The sequence below is a fragment of the Calliphora vicina genome, chromosome 5 (assembly GCF_958450345.1).
Source record: "Calliphora vicina chromosome 5, idCalVici1.1, whole genome shotgun sequence".
NCBI classification, from domain to species: Eukaryota; Metazoa; Arthropoda; class Insecta; order Diptera; family Calliphoridae; genus Calliphora; species Calliphora vicina.
The window spans coordinates 92458418-92485982 of NC_088784.1; the positions used below are offsets into that span (position 1 = coordinate 92458418).

The 27565-nt window shown below is 30.0% G+C and overlaps 1 protein-coding gene across 2 annotated transcripts in view; it reads left to right on the plus strand.

Moving 5' to 3' along the window:
- Hs3st-A (Heparan sulfate 3-O sulfotransferase-A) overlaps positions 1-27191 on the plus strand; it is a 69090-nt gene extending 41899 nt beyond the window's left edge. For both annotated transcript variants that reach the window (XM_065512194.1, XM_065512195.1), the window contains exons 4-6: positions 19905-20377; positions 20578-20771; positions 25532-27191. In XM_065512194.1, the coding sequence (XP_065368266.1) occupies positions 19905-20377; positions 20578-20771; positions 25532-25755 (891 nt within the window). In that variant the 3' untranslated portion in view covers positions 25756-27191. The remainder of the gene's footprint in view (positions 1-19904; positions 20378-20577; positions 20772-25531) is intronic.
- The last annotated feature ends 374 nt before the right edge of the window (positions 27192-27565 follow it).

Consider the following 27565-nt stretch of genomic DNA (forward strand, 5'->3'; position numbering starts at 1 on the left):
ATTTGAATATTTGAATATTTGAATATTTGAATATTTGAATATTTGAATATTTGAATATTTGAATATTTGAATATTTGAATATTTGAATATTTGAATATTTGAATATTTGAATATTTGAATATTTGAATATTTGAATATTTGAATATTTGAATATTTGAATATTTGAATATTTGAATATTTGAATATTTGAATATTTGAATATTTGAGTATTTGAATATTTGAATATTTGAATATTTGAATATTTGAATATTTCAATATTTCAATATTTCAATATTTCAATATTTCAATATTTCAATATTTCAATATTTCAATATTTCAATATTTCAATATTTCAATATTTCAATATTTCAATATTTCAATATTTCAATATTTCAATATTTCAATATTTCAATATTTCAATATTTCAATATTTCAATATTTCAATATTTCAATATTTCAATATTTCAATATTTCAATATTTCAATATTTGAATATTTGAATATTTGAATATTTGAATATTTGAATATTTGAATATTTGAATATTTGAATATTTGAATATTTGAATATTTGAATATTTGAATATTTGAATATTTGAATATTTGAATATTTGAATATTTGAATATTTGAATATTTGAATATTTGAATATTTGAATATTTATTTGAATATTTGAATATTTGAATATTTGAATATTTGAATATTTTAATATTTTAATATTTTAATATTTTAATATTTTAATATTTTAATATTTTAATATTTTAATATTTTAATATTTTAATATTTTAATATTTTAATATTTTAATATTTTAATATTTTAATATTTTAATATTTGAATATTTGAATATTTGAATATTTGAATATTTGAATATTTGAATATTTGAATATTTGAATATTTGAATATTTGAATATTTGAATATTTGAATATTTGAATATTTGAATATTTGAATATTTGAATATTTGAATATTTGAATATTTGAATATTTGAATATTTGAATATTTGAATATTTGAATATTTGAATATTTGAATATTTGAATATTTGAATATTTGAATATTTGAATATTTGAATATTTGAATATTTGAATATTTGAATATTTGAATATTTGAATATTTGAATATTTGAATATTTGAATATTTGAATATTTGAATATTTGAATATTTGAATATTTGAATATTTGAATATTTGAATATTTGAATATTTGAATATTTGAATATTTGAATATTTGAATATTTGAATATTTGAATATTTGAATATTTGAATATTTGAATATTTTAATATTTTAATATTTTAATATTTTAATATTTTAATATTTTAATATTTTAATATTTTAATATTTTAATATTTTAATATTTGAACATTTGAACATTTGAACATTTTAATATTTGATTGTTTAAATGTTTGTAATCATTAATAACTTGTAATCATGTTAGATCATTGCTGTGAGCCATATTTTTTCTTTGGATGTGCAAAATATATGGGAAATCAATCATGCAGTAAATCATTTGATTTGTGCCAATCAAGAGTTTTGGTCCAAACCATATAAGTGATAACAGAGTTTTAGAATTATGTATTTTTCTTTAAACTTTTTCGTTTACAAAAACAATTACCTAACAAGTTATTGTCATACATGATTTCATTCATTCATTACCCCAAATTTGCCAACACTATTGTTGCATACTATAATACAACAAACAAAAAGCAGTAACTAAAACAACCATGTGAATTCCCAGTAAACCTTACTTGCCGACAGAATTTTCAAAATAAATTTTGAAAATTTTTCAGAAAATTAACCGAATTGTTTTTTTTAATTTCTTAAATCTGAAAACACAAATAGATACAATTTCTTGACATCCTCTCCTACAAAATTCTGTACATTTTTATTCCGATCGTCCTATATGAAATCGGCTGCAAGTGCAGACTGTTGCTATGAATTCTTACCGAATTCAGCGAAAAAAGTTTAGTGGGTTAGCTAAAATGCCTTAGGGAATCTTTTGGAATGTGTCTGTGCACCATGTTGTACGAACAGAACAATAATGCTCCAAAAGCACTCTGAAATGCAATGAAATGGTTGTAAATGTATCTGTGCGCTCGTGTTGGTATATGCGAGTGTGTGGGGTCATGCCTCTAGCTTTATTTATAAAAAAAAATAAATAAAAAAACCAGTGAAATATAAAGATAGAAAGATAACTGAAACTATTTTTATAGAATTTTTCACAGAATAAACTCTATATAATACAAATACATTGATATCTAACATACTAAAGCTACAACATAATACTATGTACCAACATAAATGTATAATGGAAAAATGGAAAACTAGAAAACTAGAGAATAACAAAATATTAACCATGAACGCAATTTCTCAAAATGTATAAAAATATAAAATAAAATTTCAAAAATATGTTGCAAATTATTGAACAATTTAATTTACAAATTGCAATTTCAAATTGAAATTGGTTAAGAGCCAACAAAAAAGTACAACTAAAATAGTTGTAATTTGTAACATGTATTTTTATCAATCAGCCTGTTCGAAAATATGCTCCAATCAGTGTATATCCCGCATTTTTAAGTCATATTCTTGATGCTTATGAAAGTTTTAGTCAATGTTATCTTTAAATAATGATAATTATATAAGTACATACAAATATTCATTGGATCAAACTGTTTATGTCTTGTGGTTAAACCTAAATGCAACCACAATTTATGTGATACAATTCTATTAAATTTTGAGTTTCCGCAAACAATTTTAAGTCCACATTTAAGACTTATTTAAACCAATTAAAGCAATAAATGAGAATTTCTCAGCATTTAAATTAATTAAGAAAATTATTAATATTTTAAATAATAAAAAACTAAATAATTATTTGATTTATTAAATAGAAACAAGAAAATACTAACAATACATTAAAATAATTGCCTGTATTTGCTTATTTTCACTCAAGCAAGTAAATGGTGTTTGCTTAGGTGTAATGGGGGTATGGCTGAATTTATGTATAAATAATAAAAAATAAATGCTAACCGGATATCCTGTATTCACACTCTCCCTCCATTAGTCCCTCTCTTACTTTCACTTACTGTATCTATGTCAAATAGTAATTTAAAACACATGAAACAGACATTTGTTTGCACACTCATGCCAAACACAAAAATATTTTATTTAATTACAATTTTTTTTTTATTTAATATGAACATTTCTATTTTTTATTATTATTTTTTTGCTACACAATTTTTATTACTTTATTTTTATTATTATTACTATAGTAAGCAAATTCTATGCAAAATTCACGACCAAGCAAAATTTTTGTTGCTTTTGTATTTATGGTTATAAAAAATGGAAACTACACTGAAACAAATTACCTCAAATCAACAAAAAAGATTCAAACATATACATATGGGCCATTTCATGTCAAGTGAACAAACTTTTGAAATGGATGTCTTCCGATCGGGATGAAATTTGCACCAAGGTTAGTTCTATTGGATAATAACTCAGACACAATTTTTCAACAAGATCGGTCGAGAACTCTCGACCGGTCAAAGTTTGACATTTTAGTCAAGCAGGTGTTTTTTCTTATCCATGTTACTTATTACCTATTGTTCTTAGCAAAATGTGTCCCAAATAGTTTAGATAGCTTTTTCTTCAATCTTTCGAAAAAAAATTTAAAAAAAAATAAAAATTTTTTAATATTTTTTTCCGAAATCAAAAACTTGTTTGACTTTTTTTTAAAATGAACCCTTTTTTTCTTTCTTAAAATAAAGCTTAGATATTTTCCTTGAACACCCATTTGGTCGCTTAGTGGGATGCGAGTGGGATATCTACCAAAATAAATATTTTTTAACTTAAAACATAAAATTTTTGACTTTTTTTGCAAAATCAAAAACTTTGTTGACTTTTTTTTCAAAATGTACCATTTTTTAATTTTTTTTTTAGCTCAAACAAAATGTCAAACTTTGACTCCCTCTAACTCAGAGAGTTCTTAACCATTCCACGTAGTTATTAAGGAGTTTTTGTGTGTTCTTTTTATATAAAAGTGAAGTGATTAGGAACTAGTTTTAAATCTATAGAAACTAAATTAAAAAAAGTTTGAAAGGCCAGAACAAATTAAAAGGGGCTATTAGAGGTTAAGTGAAAATTACATCTAATACTGTAAAGTATCAAGAATAAGTACTATAAATTTCAGCTGCAAATGTCTGCCATTCCAATAACCAGAACGATTTCAGTGCCTTCATATTTTACACATTTTTTTTTATTTTTTTGGTCAATTTCAAAAATTATGCAAGTTTGAGAGTTATTTACTGATTTGGCCAAACCATGTATTCGTATGTCGAAATTTTCAATGGATCATTTATGTTATTTTTAATTATAAACCCAATTGAAGCCATTTACAAAAATGACATACTTTTTCCTATACTTTTATAACGACAATGTTTATTTGGCCAACTCCTGTAACTCTAATAATTTTTGCGATGGATCAAGTGTGTGAATAACCTAACTTTGCCGATAATTTCAAAACGTAAATGATTGTTTGGCCAAACCCTGTATATGTATTCCAAAATTGTTACGATAATTTTTTTCAATAACTTATGCTATTCTTCATTTTTGGACAAAATATCAGGCATTTACATGAATAACCTAATTTTTACGATGCTTTTAAAACGTCCAAAATTGTTTGGCTAAACTCTGTATATGTAATCCGAAATTTGAATGACAAATTTTTTTTTCGATCATATATTTTATTCTTTATTTTTGGACTAAATTTCAGCCACTTGGAATGGAATTTTTTTGATACTTTTAGAACGTCCATGCTTTTTTGGCCAAACCCTGTATTTGAACATCGAAATATTTATCGATCGGTCGGTTATGTTATTCTTAATACAAATACCAAAATTCAAACATTTTTATGAAGAAATAAAGAAGTTATGGATTTTTGGCCGGAATTGGGCAACGTGAAATGTTTAAAAATAAAAGCTAAAATTGTGAAAAGATCCCGCATTTTCAAGTCATGCGTCCAATACTATAAGCAAGGATATATGCCCTTTTCGTTGTATCATTTTCATATTAATTAAATCTTAAAATAATCATATTTTTTGCCATAAAAAAAAAACTAATTCATAAATTCAAAATGTTTTCCATTAATTCTAAGTATAACTTTATATTGTTACGTTTTTACCTTTTAAAAACCGTGGTTTATTTTCATTAAATAAACCAAATTCATTTAATTGCAAATGAAAGCAGTTTAGTAATTTAAAGTTGTAACAACTCTTTATTCAATAAAATTTATATAAACAGTGACATTTTCTAGAAGTTTATTGAATTATCTAACGGACAAAACTAGAATATTCTATTTATAGAGCAGAAGCTGGTGGATGTGAAAACTTGTGTTAAAACTAAGCATTTTTGAATTTATTTTTTTATGAATAGATGTAAATGGATCAGTACATTATTTTGCAAAACAAACTTTTTTTAAATAGTGGTCTTAACGCCCTTATACGCACTACTTCATGCTTCAATTGGAGATAATTTCAATAAAAATTTATTAAAATTGAGAATCCATTTCAAAAAGTACTGAAAATATATATTTTCTATAAAATTTATATCTTTAGTTTTTTATTTGAAAGACAAATTCATTTTCTGATATGGCATAAATAAGTATTTATACATCGGAACTATTCTGTTTAAATACTAAGGCCGGGTTACTCATTAAATTTTAAACATAGTTTAGGCCATGATATAAAAAATACAAGGTAGTTTCATTTTCTCTTTATGTCAACCTAATTAAGCATTTGACAATAAAGGGGATTTGAAGTTTATGTCTAAAACAAAGCTACCATATTCATTAAACTTAATCCGATTTTTGCCTTTATTGAAGTATATTTAAAAATATTTAATTCAAAATATTATTGTGCGTTTATCCAAGGCATTGAGCAGCAACACAATTCTGACCAAGGTTTTCAATTCCTGAGTATCGTTAATATAAGGATTTAGTTTATGCTTGATTGTGGTTATATCTGCAACTAAATCACAAAGCTGTTTGCCGGCACAAACCTCTTGCAACTCTACGAATAAGAGAACAATTTTACGAATGTACAACCGTTTGTGTAATCTCTTAATAAGATTTGAGAGACAATTTCATTGGGACAACTCTCCGATACTTGTTATGATGAATGATACAGTGGAATATTTGACGATATTCCACTATATCATTCAACAGCTGGCTGTTTTGTGGTTATATCTTCTTATCCGCCACCAAAGATTCTAAAATAAACTGCAAAGTCTCCGGCAATGCAATGGAATTGTCCCTTTACGTAGCGCTTTATCTCAATAAACTCCCACAGCCTTGCACACTATCAGCTTGTTCACGCTCTATCAATATAAACTCCAGGAACTTGCCATGATCACGAACATCCCGAGCAATAAATGAAAAACGGCATAATTGGTAACACGTTATTCATAGCGTCTCTCGTCCAGCAAAGGTGGAATGAATACAAAGCTTTTATTGCGTTTCAAATACGGCTTAAGAACCATAAATAGATAAGCGAAACACATTAAAAGTCCACTCCAATTGATTAGCATCATGACTATTGAGCAAACATATTAATCTATCCAGGACACGTTGCAAATAGGGATAAAAGTCTTCTCTCAAATCTCTAGCCAACACAGAAAGTAGTTCCAGTAAAGACTGCAGTAACACGTTTGTAGCACAGGCTGGTTTTATAAAAGAAAGTCGACCACAAAATCCTTTTGATGCAACAATTGAGGCAACGTTAGAATTTCTCTGATAAATTTAAAAACATTTTTTTAAAGTCTGATTGAAAAAGGTATCACTATCTATGTGATATAAAGGCACACGTCTTAGATTAATCCGTTTTTTATCTATTGTAAATATAAATTGCAGTATTGTGAACTGTTACATACTACACATATTTCAATGAAATTTTCTCGGAGTATTGTAACATTTTTTAAATGTGCCAACGCTTCACTGAATATTTACAAATAAAATAAACTTCAAAAATCCCCATTCTTGTCAAAAAAATATAAATGAAACTACCTTGTAAGTTTTTTATATCATGGTTTAGGCTTAATCAAAATTATGTTTATTAAATTTGTGTGAAAAAAAAAATATATTTAAACATTGATTAAGCCTTAACTATGTTTAAAATTTTGGTAAGTTACCAGGCCTAAATGATATTCTGGATGTCGAACAAATGCAAGAGTTTAAATTTAAACATCTTTTAAATAATTGAAGTATCTTCTGTGTTTGTAGAGCTGTTAAATGTAGTTTTTCAATCAATTCACATAAAAGGTCTAATAATCAGCTCTCCTTAGAGACTCAGTTTTCAGTAATATTTTGGTTAAGTGTAACACAAACAAAATATTAATGTTATTAAAAACATAAAATTGGTAAATATTTGATCATAAAATCGTGATTAGTTAATGTAAGTCAAAACCGACATACATATTTATTACATCTGTTGTAATAAAAACAAGCTAATTTTATTGCTCCTAAATTAGAGTTTGTATTTATTAAAAATCATGTATTCTAATTTTGATGTATTAACCAGGCATATCGTATATGATTTTGATATATCGGGCCATAGAATAAATACATAAAGTGGAAAGAGAGAGAAATTTCATATTTTTGTCTCTTTTTCTTATTTTTCACATATTCATATATGTGATATAATAACAGTTTTTGGTGACTGTTCCAAACTAGTGATTTTACCTACTAGTTAGGATGACAAATAGTTACATAAGTAGTTACGTGACAAATTATTTTAACATGTCCTAAGTCCTAATTGACCCTTTTATATTACAATGAGACTGTCTGATAGCTGATCCAAAGTAGTCAACACATTGGATTCACTTACTCTCCAACAGATTACTTCTGATGGGGAAAATATAATAACTGTTTTGTAAAACGTACAAAATAAACGTTTAAAGAGACTATACTCTAGGTTACTTAGAGACACTAAAGTGACAACTGTCTTCACGTCAGATTACATGGGATTTATAAAGTAACTATAAATATATAAATTGGAGTTTGCCATTTGTGGCATTTATTCTCTATAAGGGATACTACATGCTTAACTGCAGAGTAAATACATGGCAATATACATATTCTCATGAATTAGGTTTGTGACAACCAGGCGCGGGTCCAGGTCAACCATTTGGGGAGGAGAAAATTAAAAATATGTTTTATTTTCAGCTTATTTTTCCTTTTCTATATGAAAACTTATCGATTTGTGGGGGTAAAATTTATATTTCCACCCACATGGATCCGCGCCTGGTGACAACAGATTTAGGTTTTTGGGTCTCAGTTTTTGTATATCTCGGGCATTTTTACGAAAAATAATTCATTTTCGCCAACATTTTTTACAACAAACCTATCATAACTTCCATCAATGCATGGTGTAGAAATTTCCGTTGGCAAGCAAAAATATTTTGTCTTTTTTTAGTTTTTCAAATATATTTTTTTGGCACAACATGAAGATTTTAATTGTTTTTTTATGATTCAGTTATGGGCTTAAATAAAACAATTATTGATAATACTACTACATGTTGTTGAGTAATTATCATAGCAATTATTGACAAAAAAAGAAATCAATTTAGTTTTTGTTGAAATTAGTTGTGTTTTTTGAAATATGATACAGAAATTAATTAGTGTCATTGATATTGAAACAATTTTCAAATAAAATTAAGGCTAATTTGAAAGTGTTGATATAATTAAAAAGTGCAATGACGTTTTATTTCAAAAAAAAGTAATTACAAATAAAATAACAATAATAGCGAATGATAACTAATTTCATTATATGTTCTGGTCTCATATCCATTTTTTAAACACTTGATTGAATTTGTTAAGACTGAAAAATGTGGGATTTTTTTAAAATTTTTAGTTTTTATTTTGAAACATTTGTACAATATAAATTTATTCAAAGACTTGGCCATTGTCAACAAAGACCATTTCCCACCTATCTGGCAATATAAGGATTCCAAGAAAAAACAACTGATCATCTTTTGAGGCCAAGAACGAATCAAACCAATTTCGTATACCCTGTTCCAAAGTGAAGCGTATTCTAGAGAGAGCGCACGGGGTACGGTCTAGACTGTAAAGCGGATGTGGCAAAACTTCCCAACCAGTTCATTATAAATACTTATTAACAGATATTGCAATATGTGGCCGAGTGTTGTCATGTTGTGGGGCAGAATCAAAATTTTTCGGCAATAAATCTGGCATTTCTAAACGGCTGTCCGATCGGGATAACATTTATTACAAAATGACGCGAGCGTAGCCAATGAGTATTCGAATTTAATTTTTTAAAATGGGTCCTGCAAATGCTCCAGGGGTGGCGCTATGGGGGCTGAAATTAGGGTGCCTTCGACATGTAAAATTTTTAAACACGTGGCATTTCAAAGATTTTTATATTTTTAGAAAGCGCTATAGACATTTCAAAATTTAAATTTTTGTCATACCTTCAGTGAAATTTTCAACGTTATTTAAATTTATCATTCTAAATAAAAAAAGTGTAAAAAACGTGTCAAAAGGTCAATAGGGAATCCAGCTATTCCTAAAAATTAGAGCGAAAATCCAAAAAATGGTATTTTTTACAATTTTGCCCATAGGGTCCACATTTTCCTCGGGGTTGGGAAAATACTTTAGGGAAAAATAGGAAACACATCAAGGTTTCCAAACCTGCATTCCGTTTTCTAATCTCAGTTTTATGATTTTAGAACATGTGACCCAAATTTGAAATTTTCATAAAAAAATAGGCTATATTCCGAAGGGCGTAGGGGCGACATATTCGAAAAATAGGTCATGCGTTTATAACTTTTAGAACTCGGTAAAAATACCTTAAAGAAAAGCATGAATTTGTAATATGTTCTTAAATAAAGTTTTTTTTTAATAAAAAAAGAGCTAAGTCACCTTTTCGCCCAAAAAACCGCAAAAATCTACAATTTTTTTGAATTTTTAAATTAAAAATCGTTTATTTTTGGACAAGTAATCTATATTGCTCTGAAATCTTTTTATATAATTTGGAAATTTAGTTGTCTAACTAAAATTCGAGTCCATTCCTTGTAAAAAAAAGCGGACCAAGTTAAGTAAAATTTTTAAATTTCAATTTTGAAATGCCTATAACTCGGAAATTATAAGAGAGAAATAGCATACTCAAGCATATTTTTTTAAGACTTATCCGAGCGCTTTCTAAAAATGTAAAAATCTTTGACATGTCACCTGTTTAATAATTTTGCATGTCGAAAGTACCCTACTTCGAGCCCTAATAGCGCCGCTCCTGGACACATTTTAATAACTTAAAATCGAATACTCCTTGGCTACGCTCACGTCAAATTTTATCCTAAAATTTTTATCGGAGCGCCGTTTAGAAATACCAATTTTATTTCCAACAAATTTTAATTCTGCCCCACTGTGTGCTGGAATATTATGGTTTCATATTCTGGACATTTTTCGGCCAATGCTCCCTTCAAACTAAGCAGTTACATTCTGCACAGGTTCCCTGAGATGGCCTGGTCAGTCTCAGCAGCTCATAATAGACAGAACCCTTTTGCTCCCACTAAATACAGAGAATTACCTTAGCGCCATGGATATTTGGATTTGGTGTCGGTTCGGCTGGTTGGACGGGCTTCCCATACGATCTCTTACGCTTCGGGTTATGGTATTGAATCCCTTTTTCATCGATAATAATAAAAATCGTCTTTCAAGGTCTCTTAGCTTCAATTCGTTTGCTACAAAATTTCCCTGCTTTTGGATGAATCCTGTTGCTCGCAAACGTTTTGAAATTGCTGCGCGAGTAGCTCTCAATGCTTTGCAAGCTTTTGTTGAGTTTTACAACAATCTTCATGGAGTAATGGCTGCAATTCTTGGTCTTCAGACGATTTTGGCTGGCAAACAGGGCATAACAATTAAAAGCATTTTTACTCCTTTCAATTATTTCCCTTTCTAATTTTATTCCATTTTATTTCAAAGATTTTAACCCATATTCGAAAAGGATTATCTAAACGGCTGAAGCTAGAATCATGAAATTTTAACTGTGCGTTCCTCCCTCCCCAAAACGATCTACTAAGAAGGGATTTTTGGAAATTCGAAGGGTGTTAAAAAGGGTAAAAACGGGTAAATTCAGTCACCTTATATCTTCAAAACTAATAAAGATACAAAAAAACTTTAAATTGAATGTTACTCCATTTAAAAAATAAGCTGACAGGTGTTTCGTACTTTTTCGAAATTCGAACCTTTTAGGGGAGAGAACGGGTAAAAACTGTATTTTAGTACTTTTTTGGCACCCTATGTATCTTTTAAACCAATAATCATAGAAACAAATTTTAAATCGTATTCTTTACTTATCAAAAAATAAAAAATATCAATTTGGTACTTCTTGGAAATTCGAACCCTTAAGGGATAAAAATTGTGTTTATTTTTGGTACTTTTTCATAAAATATATTTTTCTATAATTTGATATAGACATACGAATATTTTATTATGAGCTCCCACAAGGAAACAGTAATTTATTTGAATAAAATTTTACCACCGCAATGGGTACCAAAAAGGGGATAAAATCGGGAAAATACATTTTATTTGAAATTATTAAGCCAACTTTGATAATTTTTTTATCATTGGTTCCTGGATTCATACAAAAACATGTAAGAAAGTATGGTCGGTCAAGCCCGACCATATAATACCCTACACTAAGTACAAGAGCAAAAAAAAATTTTCTTTTAAAATTTCAATAATTTATATTTTTGAGTGATTTTCGGAAGTGGGGCTATATGGGGGCTATGACCAATTATGGACCAATCACCATGAAATTAGGTCGTGTGATTTATGTCTATATTAAAGATAACTATGTTGAATTTTGTGTGTATACCAACATTTTTAAGCGATTTATGCACGTTACAGTGATTTTCGGAATCGGGTCTATATGGGAGCTATGACTAATTATGGACCGATCGTAACAAAATTTGGTGACATGAATTTTGTGTATATAAAACTTATTTGGAGCGGAATTTGTGGAGATACATATATAAATTAAACATTTATGACCGATAAAGTCCAATTTCGGGAGGACATTTGTATGGGGGCTAGGTGAAATAGTGGACCGATTTCAGCCAGTTTCAACAGGCTTGGTCCTTGAGCCGAAAAAATAATATGTACCAAATTTGATCGAAATATCTTCAAAATTGCGACCTGTACTCTGCGCACAAGGTTTACATGGACAGCCAGCCAGCCAGCCGGCCAGACGGACATCGCTTAATCGACTCAGAAAGTGATTCTAAGTCGATATACTTTAAGGTGGGTGTTAGACTAATATTTTTGGGCGTTACAAACATCTGCACAAACGCATAATACCCTCCCCACTATGGTGATGTAGGGTATAATTAACTAACAGGGTGTTATTTGGAACTCGAATGCCAAGGTAAATATTGGGCCAAATCCGGGTAAAAAGTTTGGTACTTTTTTTAAAACATATTTTTTCTTGGGCACATTAACAAAAATTTTTATCTTTTGAGACATGTCTGTAGCATAAACAATTTTGGCAAAATGGATTATTTTTAAATTTCAAACTTGAGGGGTATTCAAGGAGGAAAAGGGAAATTGGTACTTTTCTCCTAATGGTGCTTTTTTAATATTTTAAATTATTTCACTTATCGACATTAAAGTTAGCTGATATATATCTGAGTGAAGTTAGTGTTAGGAATAGGGGATAATATTTAGGTACCAAAATGTGAGAACTGAACTATAGGTACTTTTTATTCTTCTAAGGTACTTGTTTTTTAATTTTCTATAACAATGGACTTAGAAACATGAAATTAAGCGTATATGTTAATAAGTGAGTGAGAATTCTAGGGGGAGATTTTTTGGTACTTTTTCTTTATTCGAATGGTACTTTTTGTAATTCCTTCACCAATGAACCTAGAAACATGAAATAAAGCTAGTGAGTTGGAAACCACTAGTATGGGCTTTTGGTACTTCTTCTATATTCTAATGGTACTTTTTAGAAATTTCTATAACAATGGACTTAGGAACATGAAATTAAGGAACAGTTAGTGCGAACTCTAGAGGGAGACTTTTTGGTACCTTTTCTTTAATCGAATTGTAATTTTTTCGCCAATGAACCTAGAAACGTGAAATAAAGGTTAAATGGACCCGTGTGAGTGGGAAGCCACTTTTGGGGCTTTTTAATGCACATAAGAGTACTATTTCCTTCTTTTAATTGGGGTGGCGAATCGCACCGGGTCAGCTAATTAAGCATAAAAGGTTTGATAACATTAATAATCTATTTTAAGTATGAGGGTTTCTATTTAATTCACTATTTTTAAATAAATTAAATTAAAAAAATAAATATAGATGTAAATAAAACATACATAGTTAACATAAGAACAAGTAGTTTAAAGTCATTCATTATTTAAGCTACGACATTTAATTAAAATCCTATTCAACTTGTTCAAACCCATTTATTACAAAATGTTTAATTGCATTACTTTCGCTTCAATTTGTTGTAACGGCCCCCTTACGACAAAGAAATAAATATAAAAAAAAAACAATTGGCTTTTAGTACTATAAAAATACACTCGAACAAACAGAAATGTACATAAAAGGCTAAAGAATACTGTAGTTTATTAATACAATTTACAAATACACTCGTTTACGTACAAAAATTCAGCCATATTTTTCAATAATATTAAAAGGAAGTAAAGGAGAATGGTACAAAAATAAAATAAACCACCAGCATAAAAGAAGGCAGCATAATAAACTGTAGTCTCTTTTGTTTTAAATACCAACAAAATACAAAACTTGACCACTGCTATGCATTTAATAACACTACTGCTACACACTAACATAATTTTAACTCACATCAATCCTTTATCCTTTATCCTTATACATCACTGTTACATACTAATGCACAATTTTACAACAAAGTATTTCTATATACATGTATTTGTTGGGGTTTTTTTTTTTAAATAGAAGCAGCATTTGTTGCTTCAAGGTAGTAAGTATTTTCATCCTTCTTATCGGTCTTCTCTTTAAAATAAAGCAAAGAGTAGGAGAGATTTTCTTTCCTTAAGTATAAATAATAATAGATTTTATATGTCTGAAGGTCCTGGGGGTAATTTGGTTAAAAAAACATAAAGGAGTAGTAACCAAATTAGTTTAAAGTGATTTAATGAAAATTAATTATATTTCACAAAAGTTTTTTATGCACTTTTTGTGTGAATTTAGGGAATAACATTATTACTGTCATTTAATTATCTTGGATATATATTTGAATTCTTTTATGAAAATTAAATTAAAACAATGATAAAAAAAAACTTTTATTCAAGTAACTAGCAGTCACATAGAAAACGAAGCACATTAGGGGAATTATGAAAACAAAAATTAAGTAAATCTGTAATTTCTAAACAGATAGTCTGATTTTAATAAAACTTCTCAGTTTACTGAAGGAGTCAAAAAGTTTAGAAGTTTATAGAATATCTGGGAGCGGGGCCACAAAGACTCAAAGTGAGCCAAGTGGATATTTGAAAACTAAAAACATCTCCAATTTTCTGTTCTTGCTTCGATCCGAAATATTGTACTGTATATGAAATCTAACAGTTAAGGCCCACAGAAAACCTATTGGGTGTATGACTTAAAAATGCGGTATTTTTTAAAATGTTTAGTTTACATTAGTACCTTATAAATTTATTCAAAGTATTGGTCATTGTTAGCTATGGAATTTTTCCATCTTTCTGACAACATATAGATTCCGAGCCAAAAGAACTGCTCATCTTTTGAGGACAAGAACAAATTAAGCCAATATCGGATACCCAGTTCCTAAGTGAAGCGTATCCCAGAGAGAGATTGTTCTATATCTTTCAAAACAAATCATTGTCTGACTGAGCATGGTCTGGACTGTAAAGAGAGTGAGCCAAAACTTCATAAGCACTTCATTCGGTCAATGCTTGATCGAATATGTTGCCTTCGGTACAGTTACCTGTGATGGTCTGGTTTGATTTCAGCAGCCCATAATAGATAGCACCCATTTGCTCCCACCAAATATAGGGAATTATCTCAGCCATGGAGCCATGGATATTTGGCGTTGGTGTCGATTCGGCTGGGTGGCCGGTCTCTTGCGCCTCGGGTTATTGTAATGGAGCACTTCATTCGGAATGCTTGCTTCGAATATTTTTCCTTCAGTACAGGTTACCTGTGATGGTCTGGTTTGATTTCAGCAGCCCATAATAGATAGCACCCATTTGCTCCCACCAAATACAGGGAATTATCTCAGCCATGGAGCCATGGATATTTGGCGTTGGTGTCGATTCGGCTGGGTGGCCGGTCTCTTGCGCCTCGGGTTATTGTAATGGATCCACTTTTCATCGCTAGTAATGATGCGTTCAAGCATCATTTCGGACATGCAAAATCGTCTCTCAAGGTCAATCGGCTCTAGTTCGTATGGTACCCAATTTCCCTGTTTTGGATAAATCCTGCTTCTTGCAAATTTATTGAAATTGCTGATGGAGTAGCTTCCAATGACTTTGAAAGCTCTTGTTGAGTTTGACAACAATTTGTGGTCTTCGAAATATTTTCATACAATTTGGATTAGATTTGAGTTAAAAATATTAACCATTCAAAGGTGGAATAAATTTGATTACGAATTGATGCCATTATTCAACAAAGAATAAAGCTAATGAATTTGTTTTGCGAAATTAATTTCTGATAGTTTATAATTCCAAGTTAAGATTTTGATGCCTTCAATAAGTTCGAATTTCCCGGCTCTTAACTGCATGAATAAAACTGATCATATCTTTGGGCATTTGTCAGTTGACTCCTGTCAAAATCTGAACAAGCTGCGTCATTTAGTTTGTGTTTGACAGCTATTGATAGCAGACAACCTTGTGACTTGAGGAGAAATTTTAAAAAAGTGAATTTCATCTGCTCATTAAGCATTACTTTTTGCTGAAGAAACCATCATTCAAATAAAGGCTAAGCTTCATAAATACTATGAGAACTCTGCACCATCAGTTTCAATGGTAAAAAAGTGATTCACTGTATTTCGAACGAACGTTCGAAGCCGAACGTGCTGGACGCCTAGTTGAGGTCTCTACACCCGAAACAATTGAAAAAAAATCACGATATGGTGTTGGCCGATCGTAGATTGCAAGTGCCAGAGATTGTGGAAGCTATAGGCATTTCACATGACTTAGTGGTTTCTATTTTGAATGACCACTAGGGTATGAGAAAGCTTTCCGCAAGACGTTTGCCGCATTTCTCAAAATTTGAACAAGCTGCGTCATTTAGTTTGTGTTTGAGATCCATTCATAGCAGACTACCTCGTGACTTAAGGCTGATCGTACTGTGTTGAAAAATAAAATAATTTGTTATTCATTTTACGACATGCAACGTATAGGAGAAAAAAGTTTTTTTTTATAAAAAATTGTGAAATAAGCGAAAAGCTTGAAAAACTTGCCCAGGTTATGTTAACTCTTCCAGCCAGTATAAGTTTATAATCAAAACAATTACATTTTTATTTTAATTAGAGTTTATATATTATGAAAAATAAGAAAACATTAAAATACAGCTAAAGGTTTTTATGGAATAAGGTGGTTAGTTTATTAACCACCATGTCGGTTGGCATTAAAAAAGAATTTTGCAGCTGATAAACTTGTTTGAAAACTTATCATTTTGACTAAATTTTCAGAACAAAACAAACGAAATAGATGTGTAGGTGAAACATTCTCCAATTCTTTTATATCATTTGGTATATACCAACCTTTTGTATAATCAACAGGCTCTTCCAATTGAAAATTGTTTCACCATTTTGGTTCCATCATAACAACGGGAAATGGAAAGTCAACCCTTCAAAACCAACATGCTACTCTTGATCGTGAGGTAAAACGCAGTGCTCGTAGAGATAAACGTGCATGGACGAATTCCAGTGCACAAGAGGCTCAAGCTGCAGCTGAAACAAACCGAACTAGTGACTTATATAGGTTCACTAAGAAGTTAGCGAGTAACACCACTTCAGTCTCCACCAAACCAATAATGGATAACTCCGGCACACTTATTACCTCTAAAGACGAACAACTCGAGCTCTAGGCTACACACTTCTCTGAAATGTTCTCCTCACGTCCTCAGATAAACCACTCTATATGCAATTGTATTGATCATAATACATTTTTAAATATCAGCATTACTCCTCCAGTAATGCCTGAGATTATATTTGCCATTAAATCGCTTAGGAACAACAAAAGCCCAGGCAGCGACAATATTTCCTCAGAACTACTTAAGGCAAACACTAGAACGACGGCAGAACTGATTCTACCGATTATGGGGGAAATATGGACAACAGAGAGAATTCCAGACGAGCTTAAAGAAGGCATTATTGATAAAATACCTGAGAAAGGCTACTTAACAAATCGCAACAACTGGCGGGGAATCACTTTACTAAGCATGCTGAATAAAGTCTTATCTCACGTTATAACAAAAAGGTTATCTGACGAATTAATACCAAATTTAAGGAAACAACAGGCTGGATTTTGCCCTGACAAATCGTGCGTGGACCATATAAACTCATTAAGAGTAATCGTAGAGCAGTCAGTTGAATGGAGGTCTTCTCTGTATCTTATCTTTATTGATTTCGAGAAGGCATTTGATACCCTGGCCCATAACGTTATCTGGAAAGCTTTCGAATGTAAAGGAGTACCACTTAAACTCATCCGACTAATAAAAAGTATGTACACCGGGGCAAGCTGCCGAATTTTACATGATGACATGCTTAGTCGGAAGATTGAGGTTGGCACTGGCGTTCGTCAAGGGTGTGTGATGTCTCCACTGCTGTTCAATATAGTGCTGGATAGTGTTATGCACCAGGCAATGATGGGAAAGGCTGGAGGACCTCGAATATGCAGACGATATATGCCTTCTCTCGCATAGCTATACTGACATGCCCGCACAACTAAGGCGTCTCACCTACATATCAGAGAAAGCCGGGTTGAAAATTAATATAAAAAAGACCAAAGTTATGAGAATAAATTCTGAAAACTTGAACCCCTTTCTAATAAATAATGAAATATTAGAAGAAGTTGAAACATTCTGTTACCTCGGAGCTGTTATAAATCGAACTGGGGGATCTAGTGAAGACATTGTAAGCCGAATAGAAAAAGCCACACAATCTTTTGGTCAGCTCAGCAAGGTATGGAAATCGTCTTCAATATCACGCCGTGTTAAAATCAACATCTTCAACACCAACGTAAAATCAACTCTATTATATGGCTGAGAAACTTGGAACGCTGCCTCCCGAGATACTAAGACTTTGCAAGTTTTCATGAATAAATGTCTCCGAAGAGTTCTACGAATCTTCTGGCCACGAACCATTTCAAACAACAACCTGTGGGCTGAAACACGTCAAATACCGTTGTGTGTAGAAATACAGAGAAGAAAGTGGAACTGGATTGGACACACACTCCGTAAGCCATTATCCGATATTGCCAGGAGTACTATAGAATGAAACCCTCAGGGGAGTCGCAGAAGAGGCCGACCAGCACATACATGGCGAAGGCAAATTGATAGCGAGGCTAGAAAAATGCATAAAAGCTGGAGTGAAGTGAAAATGATTGCGATGAACAGATCTGACTGGAAGAACTTTATTGAGGCCCTATGCTCCTTATGGGATCGAAGGGAATATATATATAACAATTTGGGAATATAAGACACTAACAGAAGTATTAGCCAAATTATATAGAGGTAGGTTATCATCTGAATCAAAATCTCCATCATATTTTGACTGGAGCCCCGAATGTATGCCACCGAGCACAATCATCAGATCGACTTGCACCTAATAAGTCTGTTCTTCGTCGGATTCAAGACTGCAGATACATTATACCTTCGAACAAAATATCGCTGTATTCTTACAAAATACGATAATATTATGTAGATAAATAACCTATTTCAGTCACAGTGGTTACTAATCTAACCACTCTATTTCTTACGTTATTTACCAAAGATTATAGTACAAAATATTACTTTGTTAGCACAACCCAACAAAACAAATACTAAATAACAAAGTAACACTGAATTTAATGAAAAATAAACACTCTGACCTTTTTTTACTGAATGCGGGAAAACCTCTTAGAAAAACTGCGGTTTACAATATTTTCAAATTAATATATTAATCTAACCATAGCAACCTGACGACAAATGTTTGCCAAAAAAACATAAACGATGACTTAAAAAGATTTAAATGTTTAGCAAAATACCAATAGATTTCACTAAAAATTGTTTAAAGACTCTAGAAAAGGTGGTTAGAAAAGTGACCACTAAACTGGAAAGATTTGGACGGGAGAGTGCCATAACTCTGTGATAAATATCATTAATAATGTTATTGCCAAATTGAACTCCACACCGCATTTTGCCAAATAATTACATACCTAAGCTGTTTATAAAACACCTTAGGATTTCTCGTAAAATTCCAGCTAAACATCATAAAAGCACTTCATAAACTTTATCGTCGAAGTATTAGGAAACTATAAATTCCGGCTAAACAATACAAACACGTCTGATATAACAGTTGTTTAACAATGTTAACCAACAAAAATCTTTAATTAGTAACAGAAAATTCGGCCTATAATTGCAAAACACTAGACCAGTATCCTGTTGGAAGAGCCAGTGGCTCCAATAGCAAACGAAATGCTTGCATTTATCTACATACATACATATGTACTTATATGAGAATCTAGGTGTATCTGTAGTAGTATGTACATACATATGTATATAAGCTGAATGTATCTACAAAAATTATATTTAACTTTTCATTAACTTCATTATTGTCTTTCCATTTTGTGTTTCAAATAATTTGGTGTTTGCTTTTATTTTGTAGCACAATGTTACTATGTATTTTGTAATTTTTTATTTGTTTTTTTTCTTGTTTTTTTTTTGGTGCAGGTGCCAGAACGTGTACGAGCCATGAATGCCAGTATTAAATTGTTGCTGATAGTAAGGGAACCGGTGACAAGAGCCATTTCTGATTACACTCAATTACGGAGTCATGCAGCAACAGCCACACTACCATTAGCCAACGAACAGCAGCAGCCACAGCAACCAACAACATCACCATCATCATCGTCCTCCTCATCCTCCTCCTCGTCATCGGCAGCAAATGCGGGTAAAGTGTCCTCACATTCAATGTTGTACAACAAATTAAATGCTGGTTACTCCTCATCACAAGTATATGACAATTCATTAGGTGGTGGAGGTGGTCGTGGCAGTGGTAATGGTAATGGAAATGTCTATGGTTCTGGGGCAGGTGGCATTAAAATAAATTTTAAAAATCCATACAACAACTATCGCCACTATGAGACAACAACGGCTAGTCCACAAACAAATATGGCCAGCTCAACAGCACAAATTTTGTCCAAGTAAGTCATACTCTACTTTTTATAGTCCTGTTATATTTGTTTTTGTCTATTTTTCTGAAAGCATTTTATGTTTTACCATGTAAATTGTCATATAAATGTATTCGTGAACCAAAAATGTATATGTAAATTTAAAATTGATTTACTTTTTGGTATGTTAAAAATGTAATCATTTACTTTTATTATTTTTATTGTTCCTACAGATCCTTTGAGGAATTGGCCATATTTCCTAATGGCACAGTCAATGAATCCTATCGTCCCTTAAGCATATCTATGTACCATTTACATTTACATCGTTGGCTGGAAGTCTTCCCACGTGAACAGATCTTGATTGTCAATGGCGATCGTTTAATAGATGATCCAGTATCGCAATTGAAGAAGATTGAAAGCTTTTTAGGTAAGTTACTTTATATACCCAAGAGATTTTAAAACTGTATCATATCTGTTACGCAATTAGCACGATCTTGTAAAAAAATAAGTTTTTCTTAGACTGTCACTCATTTGTATTAGGATATTGAATTTTGAAAATAAAACTACCTGAAAGTGACAGAAAATAGTTCTTGTCAAAATATGTACAAATATGAGGTGAATAAGAATATAACAGTTCTGCAATTCTCCAGGGAATCAAATGAGTTGCATAAACTACTGTGACCGATAAGCAGATTAAGCTTTGAAGAAATCCAGTTTTTTCACCATATTCGAGACGTTATAATATCGCGAATTTCATAATGTCGCCTGAAAGTCCTACATATTAGCTTCAAAATAAAGGTTTAACATGTGTCATATCTTATTTCTTCTTTGAGATATCTTAACCCGGATTTTCGCTATATTCATGGTAGTTTCATTATGAATATATACCCTTCACCAAAGTGTTCTTTAAATTAAAATTTAGATAAACAAAATTTCATTAAACAAGTAAGAGAGCTATATTCGGCTGTGCCAAATCTTACCCTTCACCAAATTATACTTAAAAATAAATTTTTTTTAAATATTTTTAGGTAAACAAAATTAAATTTTTTTTAAAAAGTTTTTCAAAATTGTTTTTTAATTGTTTTTATTTTAAAATTTTTTTTTTTTGGAAAAATAATTTTTTTGATGAAAAAAAATTCGGGTTAAAAAATATTTTTCCCGATTTTGACCTATTGTAAGTACATCTTACTATAGCCTTATATACATCGCTCCAATGGACTTTGAAATATCTATCATTAGATATCCATATTGTCTATAGGCCAAAAATCGAGGTTTTCCCGGTTTTTTCCTTAAATCTCAGCCATTTGCCGATTTTGTCCATTAAATAGCAACCGAGCCGGAAGAATTCCCGACATATTGATGTATGAATCATGTATGTAAGTTATTTAGGGGCTACGGAAAGTTGATTTCAACAGACAGACAGACGGACATGGCTATATCGACTTCGCTATATATAACGATCCAGAATATATATACTTTGTGGGGTTGCAAATGAAAAATGTAGAAATAACAAACGGAAAACGGAAACCAAACCCCCCAGTTTGGTGAACATTAGTTAAAAAATCATCCTGAAAAAATGTTAGGTAAATTTTATAAAATTAAAAAATTACTTTTGCAATTTAATTTAAAAGAATAGAAAAGAAACGTAATTGTCGTTCTAATAAGACATAAAAAACCGAAATTGGTCAAAAAATTTTAAAGTTATTAAAAATTCGCCAGGCCATTAACGTGTCTCAAGCAACTAGAACAAGAAATGTAGGAACAAAATTAACATATTGTTACGAAATTGTACTTGAATTCAAATATAACTCTTTTAACGGCTGATTTAAAAGTAGCCTAATGCTTTCAAATAACAATGCTATAATAGCAAACTGTAACATATCTGTGGGCATTATTAACATTGAATAAAAGCTTTCAGTTGACCATTGATCGTAAGTATGGCAACGCTGTTTGCTGCGACCGTAAATTCGAATTCGAATATTCAGTTAAAGAACATTGTAGAAAGTACACCACAGATGGCGTATGTATTAGAAAGCTCTAGACAGTTAAAGAGCAATCTAGAGTGCAGATGGCAGTGTTATAAATAGTGGCAGAGGTTGCAGTCGTTAGTCAGTTTATCAGAGACGATATTTGAATAAACATCAACTGAGTGCCTTAAAGAGTGCTGTGTTTTTCAAGTGAATTCGTGTACATTATAAAGTGTGTCTGTATTTCTGAGAATTTATAAACGTGTATAAAATAAAACATTGAGTGACTATTTAATTCTGTTGTACATTTTAAATAAATAAAGAGTTGTTACAATTTTTTTTGCAATCAAAAGTATCCGGTTTATTTAAAGGAAATAAACAAACGTTTTGAAAAGGTTAAAACGTAACAATATTTTGATAAATATAAAAATAATAGCTGACCCGACAGACGTTGTCCTGTCCAAGTTAAAAGAATACTTGTGTTCGATTTGTGAATTTGTGAGAAGCGGTTTGAAAAGGGTCAAAATAGATAAAAAGAAAAAAAAACGATTTTTGTTCAGAAATATGAGTGATTACCGATCGAGCTCTTTTTCTTGATTAAACGCTTATTGGCCAAGTTATTAGCGAATTTAGATATTAGGAGTTTTTATATAAAAAATTGAATTTTGATTAGAAATATGAGTGATCTATATAAATAAAAATCAAATGTCGTTCGTTGGTAATTGCATCAGTAGAGAACAGCCGGACTGATTTAGACGAATTTTTTTTTAAATGTTGGTCATAGCCCATTAGGTTTTTACGGAATGAAAAATTGACCACGCCCACTTTTTCGATTTATCTAAAACCGGAAAACGGCTACACCGATTTGTCTAAATTTTTGTTTAAATGATCATAGTAATCCATTTTAAGTTTTTACTGAAAGAAAAATTTACCACGCCATATTCTCGACATATCAAAAATCGCAGGACGCATGTACCGATTTAACTAATTTTTTTTTTATTGTTCGCAATACATAGTCCGCAAAATTTTTTACATAAATAGAAATTGTCCACGTCCACTAATACGCCCACTTATTAAATACATCTGCAAATTACATTGGTCTATGATCACTATTATTTCTTAACAAAAATCGATTTTTTATATAAAAACTCAAAATATCTAAATTCGCTAATAACTTGGCCAATAAGCCTTTAATTAAGAAACTGAACTCGATTTTTGATCACTCATATTTCTTAACAAAATTCAATTTTTTATATAAAATTTTTTTTCTTTTTATCTATTTTGACCCTTTTAAACCGCTTCTCACAAATCGAACACAAGTATTCTTCTATTATTTTAATATTTCTCAAAATATGTTAATTTTGTTCCTACATTTCTTGTTCTAGTTGCTTGAGACACGCAATGGCCTGGTGAATTTTTAATAACTTTAACATTTTTTGAAAAATTTCTATTTTTATGTCTCATTAGAACGACAATTACGTACACATTTCGATTCTTTTAAATTAAATTGCAAAAGTAATTTTTTAATGGCAAAATTTTTACAAAAACTTAAAAAAATTAATTTTTTCCCCTTGTAAATGCATCTGAAAACTACAGAGGGCTTGCGGCACGTCTTACCCCAACCGATTTACCTAAAATTTTTTCAGGATGATATTTTTACTAATGTTCACCAAACTGGGGGGTAAGAATGGCCAAAATCCAACTTTTGTTTATTAAGGGCCACCCTATTATACATACCATTGCCACTCATTGTGGGTATACAAAAATTACTGAAAAATTTTATGGCAAAATTTTTTTTTATTAACAAATTTTTTTAGAAACAAATTTTATGAAAAAAAAAATATTTTGTTAAAAAAAATTCTGGTTAATCTGACTTACTATAGCTTTATATACTTCGTTGTAAAGGTATTTTAAATATCTATCACCAGATATCCATATTGTCTATAAAGAGAGAGTCAGAATAAACTTATACACACTATTTCAGCCAAAACTTATCCTTGTTCCAACAAATTATTATTTTTTTAATATTGTTCACTTTTAATAATATGTTAGATATTATCCTTTCTAAATCATTAATTTAAACTGTTATTTCACAGAAAAAATTATATTTCAATTAAAACATTTATCCCATATTGAACTGGTTTCAATTATTTCATAATTAAATCAAGTATTCATTTGCTCAAAAACAAATTTTTTGGATATTTTCTATTAAATTTGATTATTTTGACAATTGAATATACAATTTTCGTTATTGGTTGAATTTCAAATACAAAAATTATTGAATAGATAATTTTCGTAATTGAAACACAAAAAATAACAAAAATGTGTTTTCAATTACGAAAATTATCTGCTCAATAATGTTTGTATTTGAAATTCAACCAATAACGAAAATTGTACATTCAATTGTCAAAATAATCAAATTCAAAACTCAAAATTCAATAGAAAATATAAAGAAATTTTGTTTTTGAGCAAATGAATACTTGATTTAATTATGAAATAATTGAAACCAGTTCAATATGGGACAAATATTTGAATTGAAACGGTTTAAGAAATAGTTTTTTCTATGTTCGGTTAAAATGGTCACCAAAAAAAAGTAGGTGAAAAAATAATTAAAACTTTTCAAAAAATTCCAATATGAACTTTCAAAAAATTAACAAAAGATTTGAAGGTTCATTGTCACACTGATTCAAAATCAGTTAAACAGTATAAGGAAGACTTAAAGAAACCCTGGATCAGAAAGAAAAAACGGTCTAACAGATATTGGTGAGGCAAAAGAATTCGAACAACTCGAACAACTGATCTACTCAACATGGCCTTTCAGAATTATATATTTTGATTTTCCTCATATGTATATCGTTTTTTATTAGCAACTCTTTCCAAATTGAATATATAAAACTTTTCCTATTTTTCCTATTCTATCCCCTCTGGATCCGCGCCTACCTCTGAAGGTTCCAACATGGCCTCCAAATTTCACACTTGCTGTATTTCTCTTATTTTCAGTTGTAACGTATTTTATTGCCAAAAATAAAAAAACAAAACATTTAAAACTTCTTGCATTTTTTTCAACAAACACATTTACTTTTATTGAATTTACCTGACACATAGTCCCAAACGCACGAATATCCTCAGCGACAGCTGATTAACAAATAATTTAATTTATGCTTTTCTTTTATACGGATTATAACATTTTCCCTCATTCTTTAATTTGTATGCATTGCAGGCATTGAACATCGCATTACCAGCAATCATTTCTACTTTAATGAAACGAAAGGATTCTACTGTCTGCGCTACGATAGTGGTGACCGTTGTTTGCGCGAAACAAAAGGACGAAAACATCCTCATGTTGATCCGGTTGTCATCTCCAAACTGCGTAAATTTTTCGCCGAACACAATCAACGTTTCTACGAATTGGTTGGAGAGGATTTGGGTTGGCCAGAAGAGTAAAATAATGTGAAAAATGTGGGTAGGAGGTTGAAGGCTTTCAATACCAAAAACGAATGTGTACCATGTGTAAAGTATGTATGTATAAAGTAAATAAAATTAAAAAAAAGTAGTTAGCAATTGGTAAGTGTAAACAAATGATAATGAAGTCATAAACTGAAACAACAAAAGAACGTGTATTTGTAACTATTAAATTAAAAAAAAAACAAAAACAAACACATAGAACAAATTAAAATGGAAAACTGTATGAAAACCCAAATCAACATATGAAAACCATTTTAAAGAAAAAAAAAAACAGTAAATACTAAAGGAAAAAATAAGCGCAGCAATTAAGAAAACAAGGACTGAAATGCAAATATTAATACAAGTACACAGGTTTATTTTATAAATAATATTTTTTCTGTTATATGAGGCTTTTTTATTCTTTCTTTTTTTTTTTGTCTGTTATACTTTAATTTACTTATCCTTATTGTATGTTATTTTTATGTTAAATACCCTACACTGTGTTTTAATACAAAAGGTTTTGGTACTAGCCGTAAAACAATTCAAATAAAATAATTTTTGAACGAGTTTAATCCTCATCTCAAGGTTGTGTGGAAAACCACGCAAAATTAATCTTTTTTATAAATATTTCAACAAATTTGTTAGACTTCTTATTTGACTTCTTATGCAACATCAATTCAGCATTGACAACACATTAATTTATTCAAAAATATTTTTTTTATCGACAAATTTAAATAGTGACATTGATTACCCTGGTGTGGTTTTCCACACATATGTAATTTCTATGGTTTTTCAAAATTATGTTGTTCTGAGGCATCGAAAATAATGTTGTAGCTTTATTACAACGTTAATTTATTCAAATTTTTTTTTGTTATCGAAGAATTTTAAAAATTAATATCGCTTACACTGGTGTGATTTTCCACACATATGTAATTTCTGTGGATTTTCCAAATTTTGTTGTTCTGAGGCATCGAAAATAATGTTGTAGTTTTATTACAACATTAATTTATTCTAAATTTGTTTTGTTATCGAAAAATTTAAAAAAGTAACGTTGCTTATCCTAGTGTGGTTTTCGACACATTTGAAATTTCTATGAATTTTGCAAATTTTGTTGTTCTGAGGCACCGAAAACAATGTTGTGGTTATTTGTTATCGAAAAATTTAAAAAGTTACGTTGATTACCCTGGTGTGGTTTTCCACACATAAGAAATTTCTATGTATAATACAAATTTTGTTGTCCTGAGGCATTGAGTATTTAAATATTTTTACCCGTTATTATACTTAAAGTATAATAACAGGTAAAAAGGGGAATTTTATATCTGTTTTAAATAGATCACATACAGTCTTCAAATTTTAAATAACGATTTATTTAATATCGTTTTAGTTTAAAAACAAGAAATATAGAATAAATCCTGAACTAAAGGTCCCAATAAAGTGAAACATTATTCTTTTTTTTGGTACTTTTTTTATACCTTTATTAAAGTTTGTCCAAAAAAAACGATTAAAATTATAATTTCAATTAATTATTTGAAAAATTATTTTTACATAAGACTTGATAATAATGGATAAACACAGTAATTTTGATTTAAAATTTTAAATAATTATTGGAACGATTTTAAAATAAATACTTTATTGACCAAGGGGTTAAAATCAACGTTTTGTTATTTTGAATTGAAAATTTCTTTTGTTCTGAAGTAATAAAATTTGTGTTGAAGCAATGAAAAAAAAATTTATTAGAAACGTAATTTTTCGATATTTTCCCCCTTAGGGATTTTTGTGTATTGTCTACAGACTTTGAAATATATGTAGA